The sequence below is a fragment of the Enhydra lutris genome, unplaced genomic scaffold, assembly GCF_002288905.1.
Source record: "Enhydra lutris kenyoni isolate GAN:26980312 unplaced genomic scaffold, ASM228890v2 scaffoldscaffold94, whole genome shotgun sequence".
NCBI classification, from domain to species: domain Eukaryota; kingdom Metazoa; phylum Chordata; class Mammalia; order Carnivora; family Mustelidae; genus Enhydra; species Enhydra lutris.
In genome coordinates, this window is record NW_019154178.1 from 4,220,955 (window position 1) to 4,245,825 (window position 24,871).

Below are 24,871 nucleotides of genomic sequence, written 5' to 3' on the forward strand. Positions count from 1 at the left end.
CTTCGGAGAAGGTGACACTGTGTTGGGTTTCCAGTTCCATCTCTGGCTCCCCTCTACACCTTCTCTCCTGAACTCCCTCCCGCTCCAGATGGAGTCCAGACCACTGGATTTACTGGGGCGGCAATGGCACGCTAGTGTGGCAAGGCGGCTCTACCCCGTCATGCTGGACTGGTAGAACTGGAGCCTCTCCTCCTTTCCGAAGACAGACTCCACTTTTCTAGGAACAATGAGCTTAATCCAGGGGCATTAAAGTTCATGTGCATCTTGCTCCCAGCTGTTCTAGAATTCATGGAACTGAATCACACATGCAAACATAAAAGGCACCCCTCCTCTTCCCCTTTCTTTCACAAATGACCCTGCTTCTATCTAAGAAATTTAAAGAATTCTGTTTCTTAACTCATTTGATCACAGATGCTTTTTCTCAGTTGGTTGCGCCTTCTCTGACTCTACAAATTAGAATGACAAAGGACTTACATCTGGGTTTTTTACATTCTTTCCTGAAGTCTTCTACTGAGCCCCTTAGTACTCATTCATCCCTTCTTCCAATGGTTTTTGTTGAATAGGTAATCACACAACACTGTACAAAAACTAAAATAGGCTCTAGTTAAATATTAAGAATGCAAGTTGGTGCAGCCACTTTGGAAAACAGTGTGGAGATTCCTTAAGAAATTAAAAATAGAGCTTCCCTATGACCCTGCAATTGCACTACTGGGTATTTACCCCAAAGATACAGATGTAGTGAAAAGAAGGGCCATCTGTTCCCCAATGTTCATAGCAGCAATAGCCACAGTTGCCAAACTATGGAAAAAACCAAGATGCCCTTCAATGGACAAATGGATAAGGAAGATGTGGTCCATATACACTATGGAGTATTATGCCTCCATCAGAAAGGATGAATACCCAACTTTTGTAGCAACACGGACGGGACTGGAAGAGATTATGCTGAGTGAAATAAGTCAAGCAGAGAAAGTCAATTATCATATGGTTTCGCTTACTTGTGGAGCATAAGGAATAACACAGAAGACACTGGGAGAAGGAGAGGAGAAGGGAGTTGGGAGAAATTGGAGGGAGAGACGAACCATGAGGGACTGTGGACTCTGAGAAACAAACTGAGGGTCCTGGAGGGGAGGGGGTGGGGGTGTTGGGTGAGCCTGGTGGTGGGTATTATGGAGGGCACTTATTGTATGGAGCACTGGGTGTGGTACGTAAATAATGAATTCTGGAGCACTGAAGAGAAATTTAAAAAATAAATAAAAATTTAATAAATAAATAAATATTAGTCTGCCTTCAACTTCCTTCCTGTCCCTTTTAGAATGCTGACTCTGAAAATATCACCAAAATAACCTGTTGATAAACAAAGCTGACTTTATTCCTATCTTGATAAAGGAGAGTATGACCTTGACAGAGTACTAGTATCAACTAGAGGGGAGCGAAAAGTAAGGCTATTCCTGATGTTTTGGGGTGAGGTATATGATCAGGTTTTCAATTCAGGGGTTTTAATTAGGACTGGGTCAGTACCATGATATAACACTTTAGGATTTGTAGGCTCAACCAAGTGAGACTTTTAAGGGAAGTGTTTCCTGTGCCTTAGAGAGTTAACAGTCATTTAAAAGCTATTAAAAAGCTGAAGAGTTTGATGGTCACTGACCTGAGTTTTTTCTTGTGAATGTTCATAAGAAGAACAATATAGCTCACAACTTTTGTCTTCCTGGGCAAGGACTGTTTGGAATAGTAATGCCATGCTGATGAAGAACAGTAAAGTTGTACTACTGAAAACCAATGCATAGCAGAGTCACGTTATCACAGTCAGGAAGCACACACCCTCCTTCCCCCCTTCCACCCCCAGTCCAGGCAAGACACAGTATGTAATTCTGCAGACAGGCCTCCAACTACAGGCTAATACACAAGCATACATGGGCTCATAGGCACATTCATACCTTTCCTACTACATTTAATATCATGTTGGGTGCCTTTCCACAGAGTACTTAAAGATTCATCTGAATTTCTTTTTATGGTGACATAATTTTCCATTTTATAGATAGGTCATCACTAACTCAGCTTACTGCCGACATTTTTTTCCCAGCTCTTGCCGTTATAAACAATTCTATAACAGACAACTATAAATATGTCATTTCATACTTAAGTGAACACAAGAAAGTGAAATGCAAAGTCAAAGGCTAGGAGCATCCTAAATTTCGACAGACCATCGCAGTTCTCTCTATAAAGTTTCTTGGCAAGTGATCTCTCACAAAGAAGGTGTCAACATGCAATTTCCCGTCAGTAGGTCTCAAAGAGGAAAGAGTGTAGTGAGAGGCAAGAGGGCTCCGCGATGGAAAGCTTCGATCTGGAGCTTCCATGCCACTCCCTGGGACTGAATACTGTTTCCTTCTAGCAACATCCCCACAGGCACGTCGCTTCTGTCTCGGTTTGTCTCTGAGGTGGGCTTAATGACAGCGACGTCTTCAGACTTGTGAGGATCAAAGTAGTTAATATATTTGCAGAGTGTTTAGAAAAGATGTGGCACCTAGTAAATGCTATCTAAGTAAACTAAGTACTGATAAGACTTGAGGCTTCCCACCAGTAGAGACATGAAACACCCAGTGCTTACCCAGGAAAACTGCCAATGATTTTAGAGCAGGGACAGGAATCCAAAGAGAAAAGGCAATATTCACAGGAAGCTTGTATATACAATCAATTCTATAACTCATTCAATGTGGCTATGTATTCGACTCCCATCTTTCTCTGTGAGATTAGCAATAAAATTTGCAATTGATCTTAAGGGGGAGAGGAATCCCAAAAAAGAGCATTTATTTATTTGTTTGAGCATCTTCTCGTCCCCCACATGTGACAGGATCTATGGATGCAATGGCTAGTCCAAACTACTTTCTCTGTAAACATTTACTGAATGAAAAATAAATTAGAGCCTCTGATGTTCAGGAACTCAAAACACCATTAGGAGAGAAAAATAAATGGGAATGACAGTGTAGAATAGTGGGGACTATGATGGGGATGAGTAATGGATGCTAAAGAAGCAGAAGACAAGGGCACCAAACCAGACCGAGGGTCTCAACCCACTAGAAAAGACTTTATCCAAACTAGTAAGGGAAAGGTGACCAATGTGTGCGTCATAGGGGGCATCTAGTTAGAGGGATCTGCATTTAGAAAGATTCTAATGAAGCAGCAAGAGAATTACTACAGGTCAGTGGTTAAGGAAAGGTTCTAGAGCCAGAAGGTTCTACCACTGAATCTTATTTCACCTTGGGCAGGGTCTAGTCATCTCCATAACACACTGCCCTCATCTGTACAAGGGATCACTTGAGTACTTAGGTCAGAATACCGTAAGGCTCAAATAGGTTAAAGCATAAGCCAGTAAGAAAAACGACAGACACAGTAAGACCTTTAAAAATGTCGGCCATGATTACTATCACTATTAGAGATGATGGTGTCACATTTAGGAAATGAAGAGTGGTTCTGAATGGGTCTAGGGCCATGTGGTTTGTAGCAGCTTTCAGGAGGCTGAATCCTTGGGGCCAACTGTAAGGAAGAGAAACCGAGCTGAGACTTTGGGGTTGAAGAGTGCCTCAGTGTGTGGGATTTTCCAAAATACAAAGGTTGAATTCGAACCAAATATGTCATTATGCACTTTCTACTATTGCGAGAGCTGAATGAGCCTGCATTAGCTCTGTTCACATCACTCTTAATAGACAGGCCCGGATCACACCCCTTCTCTGCTTCTGCCACCGCAGACCTCGGAGTCTTATCACGCTACCTGCACACAGGAACCCCTGCCACCCTCCTGAGGGCGTTTCCTGGCTCTTTTCCCATGGTGTGGATGGGGTCACCCACTGGCATGAAAAAGAACCAAAGGTGCGTGCAGGATATTTTATTTGTGCTGCTCGCTGATCAAACCCAGTTTTGAGATTTGTTTTTTTTTTTAATCTTTCAGGCCTATATACTTAGAAATTGCCCACAGTGGTTTCAATTCTACTTTCTTTTAAATTAATAGCTCAGAGGACTTTATGCGTTAATCATACTCTCTGCTCTCTTTTTTAAATGTATTATTTTACATTTTCTTATTCCTTCTTCCTGCCAGCTGCAAAGAAATTTCTGTCATTTATTCTCATTGACTTCTTGTCTTCATATCTTCGAATACATACAATTCTATCAAGATAGATAACCGTTTATCCTGACCTTTATTACCTGCCTCTAATCTAAACATAATAAAGATTCTTTGCTATTTTAATGGCTCAAATATTAGCTAGCCTTTCCAAATTTTGAAACCCAAAATAGATTATTGTTTTTATTTTTACAGCAAATGGTTCAACTAGGCTCTTAAGAATACGTTTCCCACACAAAATCCATGCTGCTCTTCCCTCATGGGTGAGGCCCCATGCACCCGCACTTCATTCCAGACGCCCACACCTACCCCCACCTGCCATCCCACATGACTTCCTCCTTCCCTTCTAGATGCTGCTGTGTCCCTCTGGAGCGTAGGGCAGGCAGGCTTACTGCCCATTAGAGCAGATTCTGGTTCCCCGAGCTCAGAGTTCCAGTTTTCTAATGCAACTCATTGCACGTTCAAGTATCTCCTGGCCCTCTTTCTGCTCCTGTGTGAGAACCAGAGCTCGAAGAACCAGTGGCCATGCCAATACGCGGGCTGTGAGGAATGAGGTCTTTTGTCTCAGACCCGGCAATCTGTGTCTTCTGCCTGCCTCTGTGACATGGTATCAGGATAACTTGCCAGCTTGCAAGTAAGCTAAATCTCAGACCTTTCATAGCTCTTGACAGTGGCTTAATTCCAATTCTCTTAATTCTCTAAATATGTTCTTCCAGAATTTGCACAGTGGGTGTTCTACAGGGAGAAAGCTGCACTCCCCTGTTCACCACTGCGTGACTCACAACCGCCAGGATATGGAAACAACGTGAGTGTCCTTCAACAGATGAATGGATAAAGAGGATGTGGGAGACTACAGGTGTGAACGCACACACATTCGTGCTTACACACACACGCACATACATTCTCAAATTATCCAGTCATAAAAAGAGGAGGAAATGCTGACCTTTGCAAGAACATGAATGGCCTGGGGGACATTACAGTAGGTGAAATAAGCCAAGCACAAAAAAGGAAATATTGTATGATCTCTATATGATCTCACTTATATCTGGAATTCAAAAACGTTAAGGTGACAGGAGCAGAGTAGAAGGGTGTTGCTAGGGGCTGGGGGAGCTGGGCAGATGTTGGTCAAAAGGTCCAAACTTTCAATCATAAAATAAATTTTAGGGATCGACTGTGCAGCATGGAGATTGCAGCGAATAATGCTGTATTGTATATCTGAAATTTGCTAGAAGCGATCTTAAGTGTTCTCACCCAGCACAGACACACAGACACACAGACACAGACACACACACACAAACACACGGTGGTGGATGTGTTACCTAGCTTGGTTGCGGCAATCCTTTCACAAGGTATAATCAAATCATCCCATTCTATACCTTAGACATACACAGTTTCTATTGTTGATTTTACTCTAATAAAGCAGGGGGTTGGTGTGGGGGAGAGAACACTGATGAAGGAAAGCTCCAGGGTTAGAGCCCTAGTGTAGTCCCACAAACACCCCAGGCCAGACTGGAGCGGAAGGAAAGAGGACTGCAGAACAGTGGTCTGAGACAATGAGAAGCTACCTAGCAAGCCAAACAGAGATGGACATCCATCCATCCATTCATCCATCTAGAAAGACAAACAGAAATGACTAGATATGTCTGACCATATGTAACTAGTTTTGGGAAAAGGTCTTACTGCTCTGGTGAAAAGAAAAAGGTGAGGATGGAGTAATTATAGATTCCTCAGAACTGACAACTGAAAGGTTCAATTACCAAAATCCAGTGAGAAAACAAAAGTTGCCCTGGAAGAGACAGACGTACAGTATGCTACAGGGCTCAGAATAATATTTGCATATTATAATGACGTATGTTCTGAAAACAGATTTCATCTTTAGTGGGAGGATGACAAGAGGAGAAGTATGTGGGCATATTTGTGTTCATGTGTACACAGTATTGTAAGTGAGCTGGGAAGGCAAGAGGGGATGCCTAAAATCTAGGAATGATTTATCACTACAGGCATTTTACATAGAATAGAAACACGAGAATACCAAGAGGAGGAGGCAGAAGAGCTAACTTCTAAGAACCAAGAATCATGGGTAGATAGACAACTGTTTTAATAATGCAGTATCATTTTGTATTTTGAATTCTGCATTTGGATTATTTATAAAAACTAAATTCAATTGTAAAAATTCAGTTTGACTTTTGGATGACTAGAAATGGTGTATATATAACCAGAAATGAGTCAGTCAAACAAAAGCCTGGCAAAGAAACAAACAGAGTAAGAAATTGTAGTAAATGGAAAATGGAGGGTGACAGCAATACCCAGCAATTTCTCTAATTATAAAAGATGTGAGTGGATTAAGTTAATCAATTGAAACAAAAAGGCTCTCAGACTGAATTTTAATAATCTGACACTACACTATGAAAACAAAATGATATAGGTTGAAAATGAAGAGGTTGAAATGGGATGCGGGAAAATGTTGACCAAAAAAGTTGATGTAATATTACTGACATCAGACAAAAATTGTATACCAAGTGAAAACCAGCCCAGGACCTAGACTATTGATAAGGAAAATAATTCACCAGGAAATTATTCCATTCATGAGTTTATAAAGTCCTAACAGCCTTGCTTCAAATTGTATTATGCAAAAATTGATAAAACTACTGGAAGAAATTTAATACCTAGTAACAGGAGATCGTCACACAGTTCTCTCAGAAACTAATAAAACATTCAATGGGTCAAGAGGGCTAAAAAGGGTAGAAGGACAATTAAAAAGCCTGATCTAAAAGCCTAACCTTCTTACCAAGAATGGCCACTATTCTGACCCTAAAGAATGCCTCAACAAATTCTGAACTATTGATATTATATAAATAATTTTCATCGACCACAATGCATTAAGAAATCAAGCCCCATCCTAAAAAAGTAGCCAAACCCTTAATTACTCCTCCTCATAGATGGGAATATTTACTTCATAAATACTTACATGCCAGCCAAATATTTACTCAAATATTTATTCATCCAATCTTTACAACAGCTGCTTGAGGAAGTACTATCATCCCCCAGATCTTAGGAACAAGGCAGTGGAAACAAGGAGAGAAGGAACAACTCCTCCAAAGTCACAGAGAGACAGAAACCCAACTCTGTGACTCCAAGGTCTAGACCCTTGACTCTTGCCTCATGCTTATTCTGTTCACAGACCTCTAAGTAAAAGGAGTTAAAGAAGATGTAACTCTCCAACTTTCCCAGCACCATTTATTGAAGAGACTTTTTTCCATTGGATATTTTTTTCCTGATTACAAATGGCTAACAGACAGATGAAACAATGTTCATCATCATTAGCCATCAGGAAATTCAAATCAAAACAACACTGAGATGTCACCTTACACCTGTCAGAATGGCAAAACTTAACAAGACAGGAAACAACAAATATTGGAGGGGATGTGGAGAAAGGGGAACCCTCTCACACTGTTGGTGGGAATGCAAGTTGGTGCAGCCACTTTGGAAAACAATATGGAAGTTTCTCAAAAATTAAAAATAGAGCTACCCGACAACCTGACAACTGCACTACTGGGTATTGACCCCAAAGATACAGATGTAGTGAAAAGAAGGGCCATCTGTACCCCAATATTCATAGCAGCAATGTCCACAATAGCCAAACTGTGGAAGGACCCGAATGCCTTCAACAGACGAATGGATAAAGAAGATGTGGTCCATATATACAACGGAATATTACTCAGCCATCAGAAAGGATGAATCCCCACCATTTGCACTAATATGGATGGAACTGGAAGAGACTGTGCTGAGTGAAATAAGTCAAGCTGAGGAAGTCAATTATCATATGATTTCACTTATTTGTGGAACATAAGAAATAGCATGGAGGACATTAGGAGAAGGAAGGGACAAATGGAGGGAGGGAATCAGAAGGGGAGATAAACCGTGAGAGACTATGGACTCTGAGAAACAAACTGTGGATTTGGGGGGAGCGTGGGGGGATGGGTGAGCCCAGTGATGTGTATTAAGGAGGGCACATGTTGCACGGAACACTGGGTGTTCTGTGCAAACGATGAATCATGGAACATTACATCAAAAACTAATGATGGACTGTATGGTGACTAAGATAATAAAAAAAATAAAGAAGATACAAAAACAAAAATTTTTAAAGTACACAGTATTACAACTTAAAACAGAAACATTACATATCGAAGTAAATGAGGGCTATCCAGAGCAGTTCTCAGAAATTTATAGCTTTACGTATGTACTATAAGAGGGAAGATAAGTAAAAGATTCTAATCCAGAAAGCTTGGAAAAGAACAAAATAAACCCAAAGGAAGTAGAAACAAATAATAACTAAGTAGAATTTAAATACTAGAGTAAACATGAAACAACAGAAATGTTATTTTTTTAAATTCGGAATCTTTGGAAAGATCAATTTAAAACAACCTTCAACAATGAAGATAAATCAGACAGACTAAAAATTAGGAAAAAAGGCCACAAAGACAGGTACACATAAAATAATTATAAAAACATATCTGGAACAACATAAAATATTTGAAAAAGCATATAAGATGGGCAAATTCAGAGGAAGATATAAATTACCATAATTATACCAAGAATAAAAAATTTATTAGAATAACAACCCCACAAAAATGGAAAAGCAGTGGGGGGATAAAAAAACTATTTCAAAAAAACAAACAAGAAAAGATACCAGGTTCAGAGCTTAGACAAGGCGTGAAATTTCCCCAGCACTGAAAAACATTGCTAATTGCAAATGTTTGTTACCAAAAATAGGCAAAGAAGAGAAAGATATTTAAGAGATAATTATTGGCAAATAACGGGTAGATGAAAAAATAGCTAATTGAATTCAGTCATGTATACTGGTCTTGGTCTTTTGACTAAGGGTTTTTCTTAAAAATGAATGCGTCAACATCAGAAAAATCTATTAATGTAATTCAGCACCCTAACCAGTTAAAGAGAAAAAGCATACAACTGTATCCACTGTACCCATGGATATAGGAAAGGAACCAGCCGAAAATTCAGGAGAGGACTCGTGATAACGTTGCAGACGGACAGAATAGAAGGGACCCTCCTTCCTCTGACAGAGGGAATCTGTCAGGCATGTACAGCTCAGCGTCCCCTTTCATGGGGACGGAAGCATGAGAAGCACCTCGAAGATTTGAGAGAGAGGGTGAGCGCACAGGGGTGTGGCAGGGAGGGGCAGAGGCGGAGAGAGAATCTCAAGCCGACGCCCGGCAGAGTGCGGAGCCTGATGGGCTCCATCTCAGGACGTGAGATCACAACCTGAGCGAAAACCGAGGGCGGGACGCTTAACCAGCTGAGCCACCCAGCTGCCCCAGGAGAAGCATTTTCATTAAAATCTGAAAGAAAAGGAAAAATGCCCCCCGGACGGCTAGCTTTCGATACTGTATCATAGCCCGTCGCTGGGTGCAACAGGAGGAGATATAAAAAGTCAGAACGGAAAAGACAAAACTGCCAAAATAGACAGATGATGTAATCAATGTATTTTCTCCCTTCTCAGAAAAAAGCCTCCATCCACTGCAGATTTTTCACAGTCTTTTTACATCTAAACTCATCTTATGTCAGATAAACATACACGAAGAATCTTACATTTTCTAAAAATGTACTCATTTTCCAGTTCATAATTTCAATCCATCAGGGTTTCCTCTTTTCTCATGGGTTTCAAATCCCTTGTATTTCTAATTCCAAAGAGCTGCATAAATATGTGAATCAAGCTACTAGAAAAACTGCAAAGAAGGGACATGGGCAAATTAGGCCCAAGATTAACCCATGGTTTTCAGGTCTTGGTAACACCTGCTGCCCTCCCTCCCCCACCCCTGCCGCAGACGGTTTCCACGGTGCCACAGGGCTGTGTGCTGGGCCCCCTGCAGTGGTTAACACAGTCCGTACGTGTCTCTCTCCGCTGTGGGGCTCTCTCGTCTTCATGGCTTAGAAGGCCAAGTGGTTCCGGGTTCTCCCGAGTCAACACTTCAGGGACATGAGAGGTTAACGGACTGCCCTACTTTCAAGTACTCGTGCCTCAGTCTGCTGCTTCTTAGAAAGGGAGGCTCTCCCACTTTGACAGGTGTCCCAGAGAAAGGCATGAACCAGGCACCAGAACTAGGGAACACCCAGGAGACCGAGTCCCAGGGAAGCTGACGGATCTGGGGTCTGATCTGCCTTTGGCCTGTGGGAAAGCCTGTCTGGGGCTCACGGCAGGAAAGGCAGACAAGACTGGGTCTGCTGCTTGCACAAATGTAGGGGGAGATGTGGGAGGGGCAGGAATGACTCCAGTCAGGCTTCCCTTGTCCTCTTCCTCAGGATGAGGGTCTCCAATGTCCCTGTAACACAGTGATGGCCTGGAGGGGGACATGCAGAGCCGCGCAGCTGGCACGCAGTACAGCCGCCTTGGCCCCGGGCTCTGCTCTGCTCCCTGCACCTGGCACATGGGATGTGCTCCGTGAGCTCTTGTTGAAAGCATCTAGGAGTGAATGAGTCACAGCTCCAGAACATTGGAAATGGAAGGGGCCAGGAGATCCGAGTGTGCGTGGCTTGCCTGCTCCCTTAGACAGCTGGATCCTGAGGCCAGGGCTCCTCCCCATCGACTGAGCAGAGCAGGACTGCATCCTGATGCAAAGGCTTTACTCCTGGGGAACCTCAGGCTGCCTACACACACACACACACACACACAGTCTGTGGGATCAGGCTGATGAGCCCCCGTCTCATGAGATCCCCAGACATCAGGATATTTGGATCTTGCCACTGCTGCCTTGGGGACAATCACTGTGGCTTTGGGGAGAGAGACCCCAGAGGCCAGGAGCACAGTCCTCCCTCAGCCTACAATCCACACCTAAGGGGCAGGGCTACAGAAGCCACAGGGGAGCCTGCGGCTGCTTTCTGCTTCTCCCACATTGGACCAATCAGGAGCAGAATTAACTGGCCGACCCCAGTAAGTTCTCAGATCTTCAGGGTCTCCCTTCGGAAGAATCTGTGCAAGCTGTGCCTGCCCCACGGAGCGGGGGCACTGGCAATCGTGGGTCTACACTCTCAAGTGTTACTCTCTGAAGCTAGAGCCAGTCTCAGCCCTGCCTGGAGAGATGTAAGTCACCCCCCCCCCGATGACTCAGTAGAGCGGGGACTCTTATCTGACTCGGTGGGGACTACCCTGCCCTGCTGGAAAATCTCAGGCAGAACTTTCAAAGGGCTTAACTGGTCCACTGACCCCAAAATACAGCATTCAGGGCATCACACAAGGTAAGCCAGGGGAACTGGGAACATGCCATCCCAGCCCTCACCCTCTATCACGCTCCTGGTACACAGGGCTGGCGGCGAGCCACGGGACATTGGACTCTGATAGAGTGAACCTAAGAGTCCCCTTTACACCAGAAAAAGCCTATTTCCTGAATATGGAAGTCCCCACCATTTCCTCCCATTTCTTGCCCCAGATACCAACCAGAGGCTAGGAAGGTGAGGGCCAGGCTCAAACATCAGTGTTTTGTGAATGCAGGAGCCCAGGCAGGAGCTCCAGGAGACGGGAATGTCTGCAGAGCAGCTGCCCTGGGAATGGCTGACCCAGCCCAGCCCACACCCACACCCTCCCTGTCCCGGGGACTCGCTCCCCTGCTGGCATATTTCCTGCCCTCCCACCTCCTCCTCCCCCCTGCTGCTTCCAAAAGCTAGAGAAGGACCCTCAACCCCACAAGCTGTTGTATATGTTCTAGATGAAGACCAACCACCTTCTAACCTTAAGCCAGGCTTGGGAGGGGAGAAGTGAGGATAATACAACGACCTAAAATATTCATACTTTGGCATCTGTGCTCATCTCTACCAATGGTGACCATTTATTGATGGCCTACTGTACACTGGGCCCTCTGGTAAATGCCTTCCAGCCATCTTCTCACGTAATTCTTCCATCAGCCCTCTGTCGTGGAGATTGGTACTGTCTTCTCCTTACAGAGGGAGGCCCTGAAGCCTGAAGAGACCAATGTTTCTAAGGTCACATGTGAAGTGATTGAAGCTGGGGTTTGTTCACGGGGGTGTGTGGACCCCAGACCAGCTCCAGCTCCATCCAGATTTCAGAATCTAGAACCGGACAGGAGGTGGGAAGTGGGGCCTGGGCTTCTAAGTCAATAGAGATTCGAGGAATCGATGACAAGAGCCATTCACGAACATGAGAAACAGTGTATGTGTTTGGGGGGTCTGGCCGAGGAGAACCCAGTAGAGAGTGGGAAGGGGAGTCTGCATGAAAGAGCAGGAATTTAACGTACTGTTTGCTTCTCACATACCAAGAACTACGCTGGGCTTTTCACACGTAGTAATTCATATGATCTCCATAGTAACACTGTGAGAATATATTATTCTATTTTATAGATGAACAAACGCAGACAAATGAAATGAGCAAAGAAAAGCATCCCTGCACTTACACTGAGGTTAAAGCCAGAGACTTCTACAAACTTCTACAAACTTAAATATTTTGTTTTCTTCTAGCTATTGCTACTTCAAACCTTTAGGATGTGTCAGATGCTCTACTGTGTTTAGAGACTAGGAAACGAGCAGAAAGGACCCTTCACACAGAAGGCGACAAAGATGTTGAAAAAATCAGTGGTATTTGGGGAACATAGGAAGGAAGCAAGGAGCAGGCTCTGGGTTACAGAATGTCCCCGGTCCACAAGACTCTCAAGGGGAGAAGGCAGTGTCTCCTCTCACTGCCTCTTCTAGGCATCGGATTTTGAGTGGAAGCAGGAAGAAGGCCGTGCTCTGTGCTGTGAGCAGAGCGAGACTGGCCTCCTTCCTCCCAGAAGCGTGCCGCCAATGGCGATATGTCCCTGGCTTGAATTCTTACCTTATGCATGTCCCTTCACAACTGGCTCTGGCAAGTACTGTCACTGCTGGACTGAAGCAGTGAGCTGAGGTGGATGTTCAGTGCCGTGCACTCACTCTAGAGCCTTCTCTGCTCTGCATCTGCTCCAGACAAGCACGTGAGCTGCTGCTACCACTCTCTGTACATATTTACTCTCGTCCCCACACCCCTGTATCTGCCCCAGTGCCAGGTCCCAGAGAACTTGGGAAGACCGGGAGAAGCTGGCCAGTGTCTGAGAACAAAGAGATTCAGAATCCTGGAGCGACACCCGTTTTGAGTCCCTGCACGTGGTTGATGAGGAGCCTGGAGTCTCCCATTTCCAGCCTGGATGTTCAACCTTCCTGCTTCATCTCTTTCAGACCCAGATTCCCCTTGATGCCAAGACCCAACTTTACTGCGGTCACAGACTTCACCTTTGAAGGCTTTTCCATTTTTGGGTGGCAGCACAGACTCATCCTCTTTGTGGTCTTTCTAGTCTTGTACCTGTTGACCCTTGCCAGCAATGCCATCATCTTGATGGTTATCCACCTCAACCGTCAACTTCACACACCCATGTACTTCTTCCTGAGCATCCTGTCCATGTCTGAGACCTGTTACACCGTGGCCATCATCCCCCGGATGCTGTCCAGTCTCCTGAGCCCCCAACAAGCCATCTCCATTCCAGACTGTGCCACTCAGCTCTTCTTCTATCTCACCTTCGGCATCAACAACTGCTTCCTGCTCATGGTCATGGGCTACGACCGCTATGTGGCCATCTGCAACCCCCTACGGTACTCGGTCATCATGGGCAAAAGGACCTGTATACAGCTGGCAAGCGGATCCTGGAGCCTTGGCTTGAGCACAGCCATCATCCAGGTGTCTTCTGTGTTCAGCCTGCCCTTCTGTAATGCCAATGTCATTTCCCACTTCTTCTGTGACATTCGGCCCCTAATGAAGCTGGCTTGTGCTGACACCACCATCAAAGAATTTATCACTTTGTTCATCAGTCTGTGCGTCCTTGTTCTGCCCATGGTGCTGATCTTCATCTCCTATGTCCTGATTGTCTCCACCATCCTCAAGATGGCCTCTGCTGAGGGCCGGAAGAAAGCTTTTGCCACCTGTGCCTCCCACCTCACCGTGGTCATTGTCCACTATGGCTGCACCTCCTTCATATACCTAAAACCCAAATCCCAAAATTCCCTGCAGGACAGACTCATCTCCATGACCTACACAGTCATCACCCCCCTACTGAACCCTGTTGTATACAGCCTGAGGAACAAAGAGGTCAAGGATGTCTTGCTCAGAGCTTTAGGTAAAAAGCCTTTCTCTTAGGTGCTGGTCAGCCTCCATAATACAGTTTGCTGAGAGGGCGCAGCGAGGGAGCTCGTCAGCTAAGAGGCACCAGGTACCCAGTCCAGGCAGCAATAGGAAAGAGGGGGATAGGGTAAAACAAGGAAGGGAAAGATCACTAAGAGACAGAGGGAGGCCCTAAACCAACAGAAGGGCTTACCAGCCTTGATGAAAACCAAGTAAGAAAAAGACTATTCAAGAGCTGAACTACCAGGTTAGACCTTGTTCCTCTTATCCTTGGCATAAGGAACAGTGAGCTAGTAGTGAGAATGGAAGAAGATATAGTACCCATCAGAGGAATTTATGGACTCAGAACTTGGCCTCAGCATGAAAACCGGGAGCATTGAAATAACAAGTCCTCCATTATTTACACATAACATTTTCTAGGCTGTATTTCATATGACAATAAAGGAAAAATCCACTCCATTCATCTACCGTGTGCCTACTCCTACCTGCGTGGACCCTAGACAGCTATGCCAGACACAGGCTCTGGTAGCCGGTTGACAAACTGGTTGAGAAGCGTAAAGCAAAAACAGTAAAAACCACTTCTCAGATGTTGAGGGTTGCAGAAAAAGAGCCCCCATCTTTCATGTCCATCCCCCCTCGTCCCCAGACACCTGGGTGATTTAACAGACTCTGCGGCTGCTCTACCCAGGTCCCCTCCATGGGCTGGCACCCCCACAGCGGCCAATGGGGATGCATGAGTGCCCACGGCTCCTAGCTTCCCCCACCCCCACTCTGAACAATCACCACTGGCTGGTAGGAGGCCTCCCTCCCACCCAGGAGGCACAAAAGGCCACCCATCTTGCCTCAAGGTGGGACTAACCTAGAGTCTTCTGTCATATCAGGCTGCAGGGAGCCTGTGACCCAGATGACATCCTGACTGAGCTCTGACCCACCCCGCCTGCTTCCCTCACTCCATTTTCTGAGCGTTCTGAGCATTCACCCTTCGTCTCCCACATGGGGCGGGTGCAGGCTCTGCACCCATTGCTTGGATCATGTCTCTGCTGTTGCACCCAGCACAGTGCCCGGTCCAGAGCAGCTGCCCAGTAGTTAGGAAAAGAAGTAAGAAAAGGACAGAAAGAGGACAGCTGTGAGCAGCTAAAATACAACTGGCATCAGCAGACAGCTCTCTCCTCTATCTTTTCCTTTTATGATGAGATGACTTTCAGGTTGTTTGTCCCCACTTGTGACAGTCCTTTTGTACCTTTATTGAATGCATTCTAGACAGCCAGCATTAATTTAAACACTTTATTCATTTAGTCCTCACCATTAATCTAGGAGGTAAGTATTTTATTAAACTTACTTTTACAGATGAGAAACCTAAAGCCTGAAAAGTTTAAGTAAATTCCTCAAGGTCAGAGCACACGGACCCTAATCAGGACCCTGGAACAGGTGCCCTGGCCCCAGAGTCTGTAGTTGCATTATGGGCTCATGCTGATGATTTTAACCAGCTCTTTTCCTTTAAAATAATTGTTGACGGAGTTCCATACACAGTGGATTTACACACAGCTCACATCCCGCCAGAACATCCTTCGGTCTTAGAAATCAGTCAGGAAGTTCGGAAATTGCATATTGTAATAGACTTTTCCCTTGAAAACCTTGGTGCATCCTTCCCCCCACTCAGCACAGCCCTAAAAATGCAAAGACTATAAGGTGGGCCAAAGACCTCTGGAGGGTGACGGGGTGATAGGGCGCATGCCCATCAGATTGCTAACCCAGCACCCATCCACTTCTCCTCCCTCGTGACTGACGCAGAAGAGACTTAGGCAGTATATTATACATAAAGTATGGGCTTGGGAGCCATACGTGTGGCCGCCACGTAGCCCCCATGTAGATGGAGTACACGTGCTTGGGGGCACACGTCCCAACCCTAGGTCTGTCGTTATAAGCGTGTGTTCTAGGAAAGTGACTTAACTTCACTGGCCTGCTTTTCCTATCTGCACACTGGGGCCAGCAAGATCAACCTTCCAAGGTTATTGGGAGGACTGAAAACCTTATGGGCAGAACATTTCCTGGCTCATGGGAGCAACTAAGCTGTGAACATCTTCTCTACTGCCTACCCCCACCATGCACTCCTTTCTAGGTCACCTAATAGCGACACACAGCCAGCTTGGACAACTGAGTTCTCATTCACAGAATGAGCTCCCTCTTCCTGGAAGGGACTTTGCAATGGGCCGCCCCCCACCATCTTCCCTTGCCCAGTCATCTCTGATCCCATAGTTCAGCACACAAAACCTATTCTCCCAGGGTCTTACAAGAATCACTTCCTGGCTATACCAGCCATGTGTTAATTAAACCACTTCCCTCCCCTCTCAGTTCCTACCCCACATTCCCTTCTCCTGTGCTCTGTCCACTTGCTGGCCTGTCAACCATGTATGGTGTCATTCCCACTTCTCTCCTGGTTGCCCGGAGGCCCAGGATTCAGGGATGCGATCTTCAGGTGGAGGCTGGATACACACTAATAAAAACATGTGCAACTACTTCTGTGCTCTGATCCGTCTGAAAGCACCAATTACCAAATAAAGTAGAAAAAAGCAAATTCTGAAAAAGAGAACTATCCATAGATACAAACAGTACAACGCTATTATTTGACTATTACAAAGCTAGAGAGCCATTAATATTTTAAAAATTAAAAAGGAGTTTTCAAATGTACAAAACTAGGGCCCCCAGCTGTGGATGAGAAGGATAAGGTCGGGGTGTGAGAACAGGCATAACGTCATGGCTATGGACTGAATCGGGTCCCCCCCAATTCATAGGTTGATGCCCCATCCCCAATGTGATGGTATTGGGAGATGGAACCTTTGGGAATTAGGTTTGGATAAGGTCGTGAAGGTGGGGTCATGATGGGACTGGGGCCCCTTAAGAAGAGACATCAGAGAGTTCTCTGTCTCTACCATATGAAGACAGAGAGACCACTCTATCTGCAATCCAGAGAGCAAGCCCTCACCAGAACTGAATCTTCTGTCACCTTGACCTGGGATTCTCAGCCTCCAGAACGGTAAGACCTAACGGTCTGCTGGTTAATCACCCAGTCTATGGTCATATTGTTAAGCAGCCCAGATATGACATTCAGGAGCAACGTTGACCTCAGCTAAAACTATGATGAGCCCTCCTCATGGTTCTGAAACCTCCATGACAATTCTTTTTTTTTTTTTAATATTTTTAATTTTTTATAAACATATAATTTATTATTAGCCCCAGGGGTACAGGTCTGTGAATCGCCAGGTTTATACACTTCACAGCACTCACCATAGCACATACCTTCCCCAATGTCCATAACCCAACCACCCTCTCCTACCCGCCCTCCCCCTGGCAACCCTCAGTTTGTTTTTTTGAGATTAAGAGTCTCTTATGGTTTGTCTCCCTCCTGATCCCATCTTGTTTCATTTATTCTTTTCCTACCCCCCAAAGCCCCCTCATTGCATCTCCACTTCCTCATATCAGGGAGATCATATGATAATTGTCTTTCTCCAATTGACTTATTTCGATAAGCATAATACCCTCTAGTTCCATCCACGTCATCGCAAATGGCAAGATTTCATTTCTTTTGATGGCTGCATAGTATTCCATTGTGTGTATATATACCACATCTTCTTTATGCATTCATCTGTTGACTCCATGACAATTCTAATGCATCATTAGTAGGTCTAGACTAAATTAATCCTACACTAATGTAAATGCCATGAAGGAGCCATAGTAAGAACTTCCAGAATCTAGCCCCCAAACAACGTGGTCGGCAGAGCTGAGGTTGCTTACAGCAGGTGTTCCTGGCTGTCCCCCATCTTTTTCTCTGCAGTTACCCCCACATGCTCATTTCCGGCTCACGCCAACATCCAGTGAGTTTACAATGGACAGTAGAGTGTATTCCTCATAACTTCTGATACCTCAGACTTCAGAGGTCATTTGAAGGACAGAGGCAAACATTTGTTAAAATATTTAATAAGTATTATTTGACTCTGAAGCTCAACCTCTTCTTTTCACCAGGTACCACATTTTTATACCATGTACCCAAGTGCCCCATTTCCAAACTCTTCCAGGTTTGTCCCAAAGCAAAGGCATCATGAAGCATTGAGCTATTTTGTTCAGCTTTCCTCCCTCCCTGTTGGGATCCCACAGCCACCAATCACACCCAGTGGCTGCCCATTCACAGTGGTCATTTTGGTCAACTTATCTGTTCTGTTGCGTGTCCAGAAGTTGGCACGAATGAACCTGAGGACAGCAGCTTATGAAATGATTGGTCCTCTCCTCTCCCTTGATCCACACTCTCCTTTAGAAGGCCTACCGAATCACTTCCAATGTTTCTCCCATCTGTCCCTCCTCCTTGGACCACTGCCACCCTTCTAGATCAATCCCAATTGATCTCTGGCCTGACCTGTGCCATTGGCATCCTAGCTCATCTGCCCGCCTCTTCTCATCAACCCTAAACACCCCTCCCACCACGGCTGCATCGATCCCACAGGGAAGCAAAGTCAGCGGACAGGCAGGAGGAAGGGGCAGAGTGCTGGTGGTAAAAGCTAGCCATCCTTGAGGGCCAGTTAGCAAGGAGCTTTGAAACCCCTGAGCAGGAGGAGTATGTTAAGGCACCTGAGAGGCCCTTAGAAGTGGTAAAATGTAAATACTCCCAGAGCTCTTGAGCTGGTCTTGTGCTGCAGGACTTTTTCCATGATCAGCCGGAGTCTAACCCAGGACCACCGCCTCCCGGTTCCGCGTCCACACAGTATTCACCGCATTTTTCTATCATTGTATGTCACCCAAACTACAGGAGTTCCCGAAGGCTGGAGCGGCCTGGCCTCCATTCCCCGGTTCCCGGCAGCCAGCCTGGGGCTGGGCCGTGCTTGGCACTTGAAGAATGAATCAACACAGACAAGCACACACTGAAGGAAAACCATGCTAATAAGCAAGGGGTAAGTTAGCTCATAGGAAGTCTTCGGGGAAAGTAAATTTGGCATCAGGTCTCAAAAGACTAAAAGTTTGCCACATGGAGAAAGGAGTACATTCTGGGCAAAGAGAAAGAGTAATCAGCGGTCTGTTTCCTGACCCCAAGAGAGGGTCCTTGGATCTAAACAGACAGACTGCCACTTCCAAAAACGGGGGGCGGGGGCGTGGCGGGCAGAAAGGCAACATGAACTGCCCTCGGCAGAGCCATGGCCCGACAGACGACCTTCATTCCAAAGAGAAAACCAGATTCTTCAACTGAGCAGGGGCAGGGACCTAAGCTTCCTGACACACAAACTGATAGGACTCCAGGACTCCAAGCTTGAATGTCCTGAGTCTGTCAACTATGGATTTCCAAGGCCCATCTGTGAAAAACCACGATGTGCTTACGGAGTCTCACAAGAAAAATTCAACCAAATAAATCAGTTTTGTCTAATGCTGTTTTTACTTGAAGCGAAAACTTGCCCCAAGTTCCCAGACGGCTAACCCTGGGGCTGGATAAATGAGCCCCTCCCATAATGAGGCCCCCAGGGGCCTGTCTGCATCCTCCCCGCACCCCCGCCCTGGGGCTCTCGGAATATCTTCCGGGCATGAGCCCCTGGAGCCCAGCTGGCTGCTCCTGGGAGAGTATCTCTGTGGCCGTGAAGACTTCACACAGAGGCGCCATCAGTGATGTCTGCAACACCCCAGCTACTGCCGTTCCCGCTACAGTGTATGTGCCTGCTTCCTGCTCAGCCTCGCCTGGGATGGGCCTCGCTCTCAGTCGTCGGGCTCTTCCCCGTACCTGCCCACCGGGGCCGCCTCCAGCCCGGCACGCCTGTTGCAACTCAGCACTAAGCAGACAGATGTGAGTGCTCTTCAGAAGAGGAAATGAAAAGGAGCTTACTGCCCATGGGCCGGCTTTAATTTTTTGTGGTTTAACAGCTCTGGTCAGCATCTTCGTAAGGTGGTGCTCAGTCTTCTTCCCCTTGATTTCTGTGGAAGAATTACAGGCTCCCAAGGGTGGAGGGTGTCAGCCAGGTCAGAGCACCATCCTCCCGCCTCACGACAGACGGACGTCAGCCAGCTCAGAAGTCACCCTGGCCCAGAGGTTCTCAGGAGAAACCCTACTTGGTATTTGGAACAGGCCAAGTCTTCCTCAGGTGGGACCGTCACGTGGACAGAAGGACACAAAGTGTCATTAGTTGTTGGCAGCTCCCGTGTCCATCATTAGAACACTCGGGAGCTGTGACTCAGGGGTCATATGCCTCCCCACGGTCTAGTTTCTGCCCAGATGCCTCACAGAAGATCAGTGTCTTTAGCCACATATTTCGGTGTCAAATGATTTTCTCTCTTCAGAGATTTCTTCCGTTGCAGCTTTACTCTTAGTTAGCATTTTTAGTGTAAATGATTAACAGCTGGTAGCCAACGTCTTTTAAGTAAATTTTTATAAACTTGAAGGAGGTCTCCATGCCTACTAACTTTCATCGCTGATGTGATTTACTTTATGTAAAGAGTCTTTCTGAATATGCATAAGCAAATCAGAATATAATTTAAGTACCCTACAGGAACTTACTGTCTAACGGGACAAAAAATGTGAAATATTACATAAATTGGACGGAGCCCCATCCTTAAACACAATGATGTATCTTTAGTCTCACTCTGTTTTTCATATTCAGGGTCTGCTTTATCTTTAGATGAGAGGCATGAGTTTGCTGTGTCTTCTGTTCTGTGCCAACTGTTTACCTCTGCAGAGAAGGTATATGCCTACTAAGTTGTAGCAGTTATAAATTTGCCTTTTAGTTGGGGAAGGCAAAGCTGAAACAGAGTTTACCATGTCATGTGAGCCAGTGCTGCAAACTGTCAGTGGTCTTCCATCATGCAGAAGGCAGTGGGCAGAGGACAGTGGTTGGTGAAGACCTGCCTTTTCCTCCTGGAAAACAAGATGACCCTTTCTGAATCGGCCTTCCTTCTACTTCCTAAAGGATCAGCAAGGGTATGAGTCAATCTTGGAAAGGGGAAAAAAAAAAGTCTCCAGTCAATCCTTAAGTTGTTTCAATTCTCTAGTTTATCCATAATCCAGAGCTGGTGAAATAGGCAGATGTGGAAGGTGTGAAATTTCACATTTGTGCACGGACAGTGTGGTCCCAGCGGGGAGGTGATCATCCACGTACACTGAGAACAGCACAGCACAAGAGGGGCTGGTGGTCTGACTGCCTGCATCGGCCCTTGAGAAACAGGGAAAGATGTAAATAAGAGGAGAAAAGGAGAAAGGGCATTCCAGATGTCAAAGAAGAGAAGTAGGGTGAAGTGGGAATGTGTGTAGTTATGCTGTGGGAATATGACCTAAAAATAAATAAGGAATCTGGGATGCATAGGAAATGGTGATAGATGGCCATAGAGAAAAAGCATTTTAAATAAACCCAGAGATAAACTTTAATACGCTGGGAAATGTATCCCCAGGTTTGCAGCTGAGAACCAAGTTCCATCAATTTGCTTCAACAGCCTTGCTGAAATTATGTACCTTCTGTTCTTCCACATTTCAGATTTAGTGGCCACGCTATGGAGAGAGAGAACCATACTCTCATCAAGGAGTTTATTTTCCAGGGGTTTTCCAGCTTCCACGAGCACTGGCTCACCCTTTTTGCTGTGTTCTTGGTGCTGTATGCCTTCACCCTGGCAGGCAACGTCATCATTGTGACCATCATCCGAACTGACCGTCACCTCCACACACCCATGTACTTCTTCCTGAGCATGCTGTCTACTTCAGAGACTGTGTACACCTTGGTCATTCTCCCAAGGATGCTCTCCAGTCTTGTGGGGATGAACCAGTCCATCTCACGGGCAGGCTGTGCCACACAGATGTTCTTTTTCGTAACCTTTGGCATCACTAACTGCTTCCTGCTCACAGCCATGGGCTATGACCGCTATGTGGCCATCTGCAACCCCCTGAGATACTCAGTTATTATGAACAAGAGAGAGTGTGTCCAGCTGGTGGGGGGCGCCTGCAGCATTGGGCTGGTTGTAGCCACGACGCAAGTAACATCTGTGTTCAGGTTACCCTTCTGTGCCACAAAGGTAGCCCAGTTCTTCTGCGACATCCGACCGGTGATGAAGCTCTCCTGCATTGACACCACCATCAATGAGATCCTGACTGTGATCATCAGTGTCCTGGTGCTCGTTGTTCCCATGGGGCTGGTCTTCATCTCCTATGTCCTCATCATCTCCAGAATCCTCAAGATCGCCTCAGCTGAGGGCCGGAAGAAGGCCTTCGCCACCTGTGCCTCCCACCTCACGGTGGTCATTGTCCACTATGGCTGCGCCTCCATTGCCTACCTCAAGCCCAAGTCTGAGAACACCAGAGATCAAGATCAGCTGATCTCTGTGACCTACACGGTCATCACCCCCCTGTTGAACCCTGTGGTGTACACCCTGAGGAACAAGGAGGTCAAGGATGCTCTGCTCCGGGCCATGGGCAAGAATCCTTCCTGACAAGATGGGAAACATTCTCCTGAGGCTCTTAGCATCTACTCTCAGCAGGATTAGGAGTAGAGCCATGTGCCCTGGACTCCCAGACACCTGCCCCACAAGAAAGCAGGACAGAAGCAGCATCCAACTGTGAGTCAGACAACTTTAAAGCCCTTGGACAAAGCATTAGCCCTGGTTTTGTGGGTAAATAGACAAAGTAGGACAGGAATTGCCTGAAGAAAGTTCAGGAAATAGTGTGGGCCCAGGACTTTTCATTGACCTTTTGGTTTCTTATGAAGGCAACAGAGAGGAAAAGCAGAACCCATGGTATGCTTATTCCCTACAATTCCTTCTTACTTAAGAACATGAGGATTTCTCAAACTGGACCCTATGAGAATCTGTTCATACATGATACGTCAAGTAATAAGTGACCATGTGGATAGGGAGAGGGGCCTATGAATGGGATAGCAAAGGAAAATATATTTCTTCCCTTGGCTGCTCAATTTATCTTGGTTTCTTGCAAAACTGCTTATTAAAGATGGTGATTGACTATATAGACAGTTTAATTAGAGATTCTCACAATTCCAGATCTTGTCAGTCTTAAGGGCACATTCAAAGATCCTCCTGGGTCAATTCTGCTGTTGTTAATTCAGACACCATGTAATGGGTAGTAGCAATGAAGGGGCCATGTCCTGCATTCTGGAGAAGACTGATGGAAAAAAAACCCACTTGCCTGACTTCAGGAAGCTCAAACTCCAGTGGCAGAGATAAACATTTAAAAGCATATTTCCAATTTTGGGGGGAATAGGTTGTATGATACAAAAGATGGCAAGAGGAGTGAAAGAGGGGAGGAGGGGAAGGAGAACACATGTTGGAGATGTTGGGAAAGTCTCAGAGATGGGGACCTGTAATGTGAACTGACTTTAGAACCTTTGTAGGGGAGCGCCTGGTGAGCCATGTGTTGGAGGAAAGGAACCCCAGAGAGAAGGAAGAACGTATTCAGAAGTATGAAAGAGGAATGTTCAGGAGGTGAAAAAATAGCATCCTGACACCAAGGGACAATGAGGGAACGTGGAGGGAGATAGGACCAGAGGTGGAGGCTAGGGTCAGATTCTGAGGGCTTTATTCACCAAACTAAGAAATTAGCTTTAACTTTAAAAAACAATGGAAATCACCCAAGATTCAGGAAAACTAGGATTCAGTATAGGAGGCATCTGCGTGAATCGTTGCCATCCTTCATGTCCTTACACAGCTCCACTGAGACGTGTTAGAAGTTTTAAGGATCTCTAGACTCTAAGCCAAGAAAATTAGGGGAAACGGGATGTGAGTAGAGTATTTGGAGGTAATACACAGAAATAACTATGTACGTGTGATGAAGCTGAATCCTACCATCAGAGCACGGAGCAGAGCTGATCAAGGAGTATCATACAGATTTAGAGTTTGAGGCTCCAGTGAGTACCCAGGGAAGGAAAACAAGGACCTGCTGTTGAGTCAATGAGTGGGCTAGATCTCAGACACGGGGCACCGTGGCCCCAGGACACACCTTCCACGAGAACTCAAGGGTTGATTCATCACTCAGAAAAGCCTTTGAAAGACCAGACAGAAACCCGTACAGCACATGTATCTGCTCTCCAGACCACAACAGAACTACCATACCTCTCTTACAATCAAGAGAAGCAATGACAAAAATCAAAGTCTGTGTATGATTCTCTAGAATCTACAGTGGCTCTGAGTAATTAGGAGAAGTCATTAACTGGCAAAGGAAGGAAGAGGATGATTAAAAGCCACCCCATGCAGGTGAAGGCTTGCCAGTCATTCAACCACCACTCATGGAGTCATTTTTCTATGCCACATATTGTGCTAGACATGGGACAGATCAACAGAAGCCCTGCACCTGCCCCGAAGGAGGGAGCTCCCAGTCTTGCAGGGCAGATGGGCTTCTGCGGAACTCACCATGCAACATGACAGAGAAACGAACAAAGTGTGCTTAATATTTAATGACAAACATCAACGCCTTGGGATATTTTTTTCTGATCTACATAAAGTTCTATCTCCTCACGCAGAGGCAAGAGCCCTGCATGCAGCAGTTCGGTGAAATAAATGTGTGTTCCCTGGGCACTAGGCTTTTGTTGTGTGTGTGTGTGTGTGTGTGTGTGTGTGTGTGTGTGTGTGTGTGTGTG

The 24,871-nt window shown here is 45.8% G+C and overlaps 3 protein-coding genes across 3 annotated transcripts in view; 2 read left to right on the forward strand and 1 right to left on the reverse strand.

The window, feature by feature from the left end:
- Nucleotides 1-24,871, reverse strand: part of LOC111138875 (olfactory receptor 10J3-like) — a 145,673-nt gene that overhangs the window by 67,623 nt on the left and 53,179 nt on the right.
- Nucleotides 13,272-14,288, forward strand: LOC111138876 (olfactory receptor 10J4). The gene has a single exon (XM_022490812.1). It carries the CDS (start codon nucleotides 13,272-13,274, stop codon nucleotides 14,286-14,288), a length of 1,017 nt encoding a protein of 338 aa, XP_022346520.1.
- Nucleotides 21,759-22,715, forward strand: LOC111138879 (olfactory receptor 10J1). Its single transcript, XM_022490818.1, has one exon. It carries the CDS (start codon nucleotides 21,786-21,788, stop codon nucleotides 22,713-22,715), a length of 930 nt encoding a protein of 309 aa, XP_022346526.1. The 5' UTR covers nucleotides 21,759-21,785.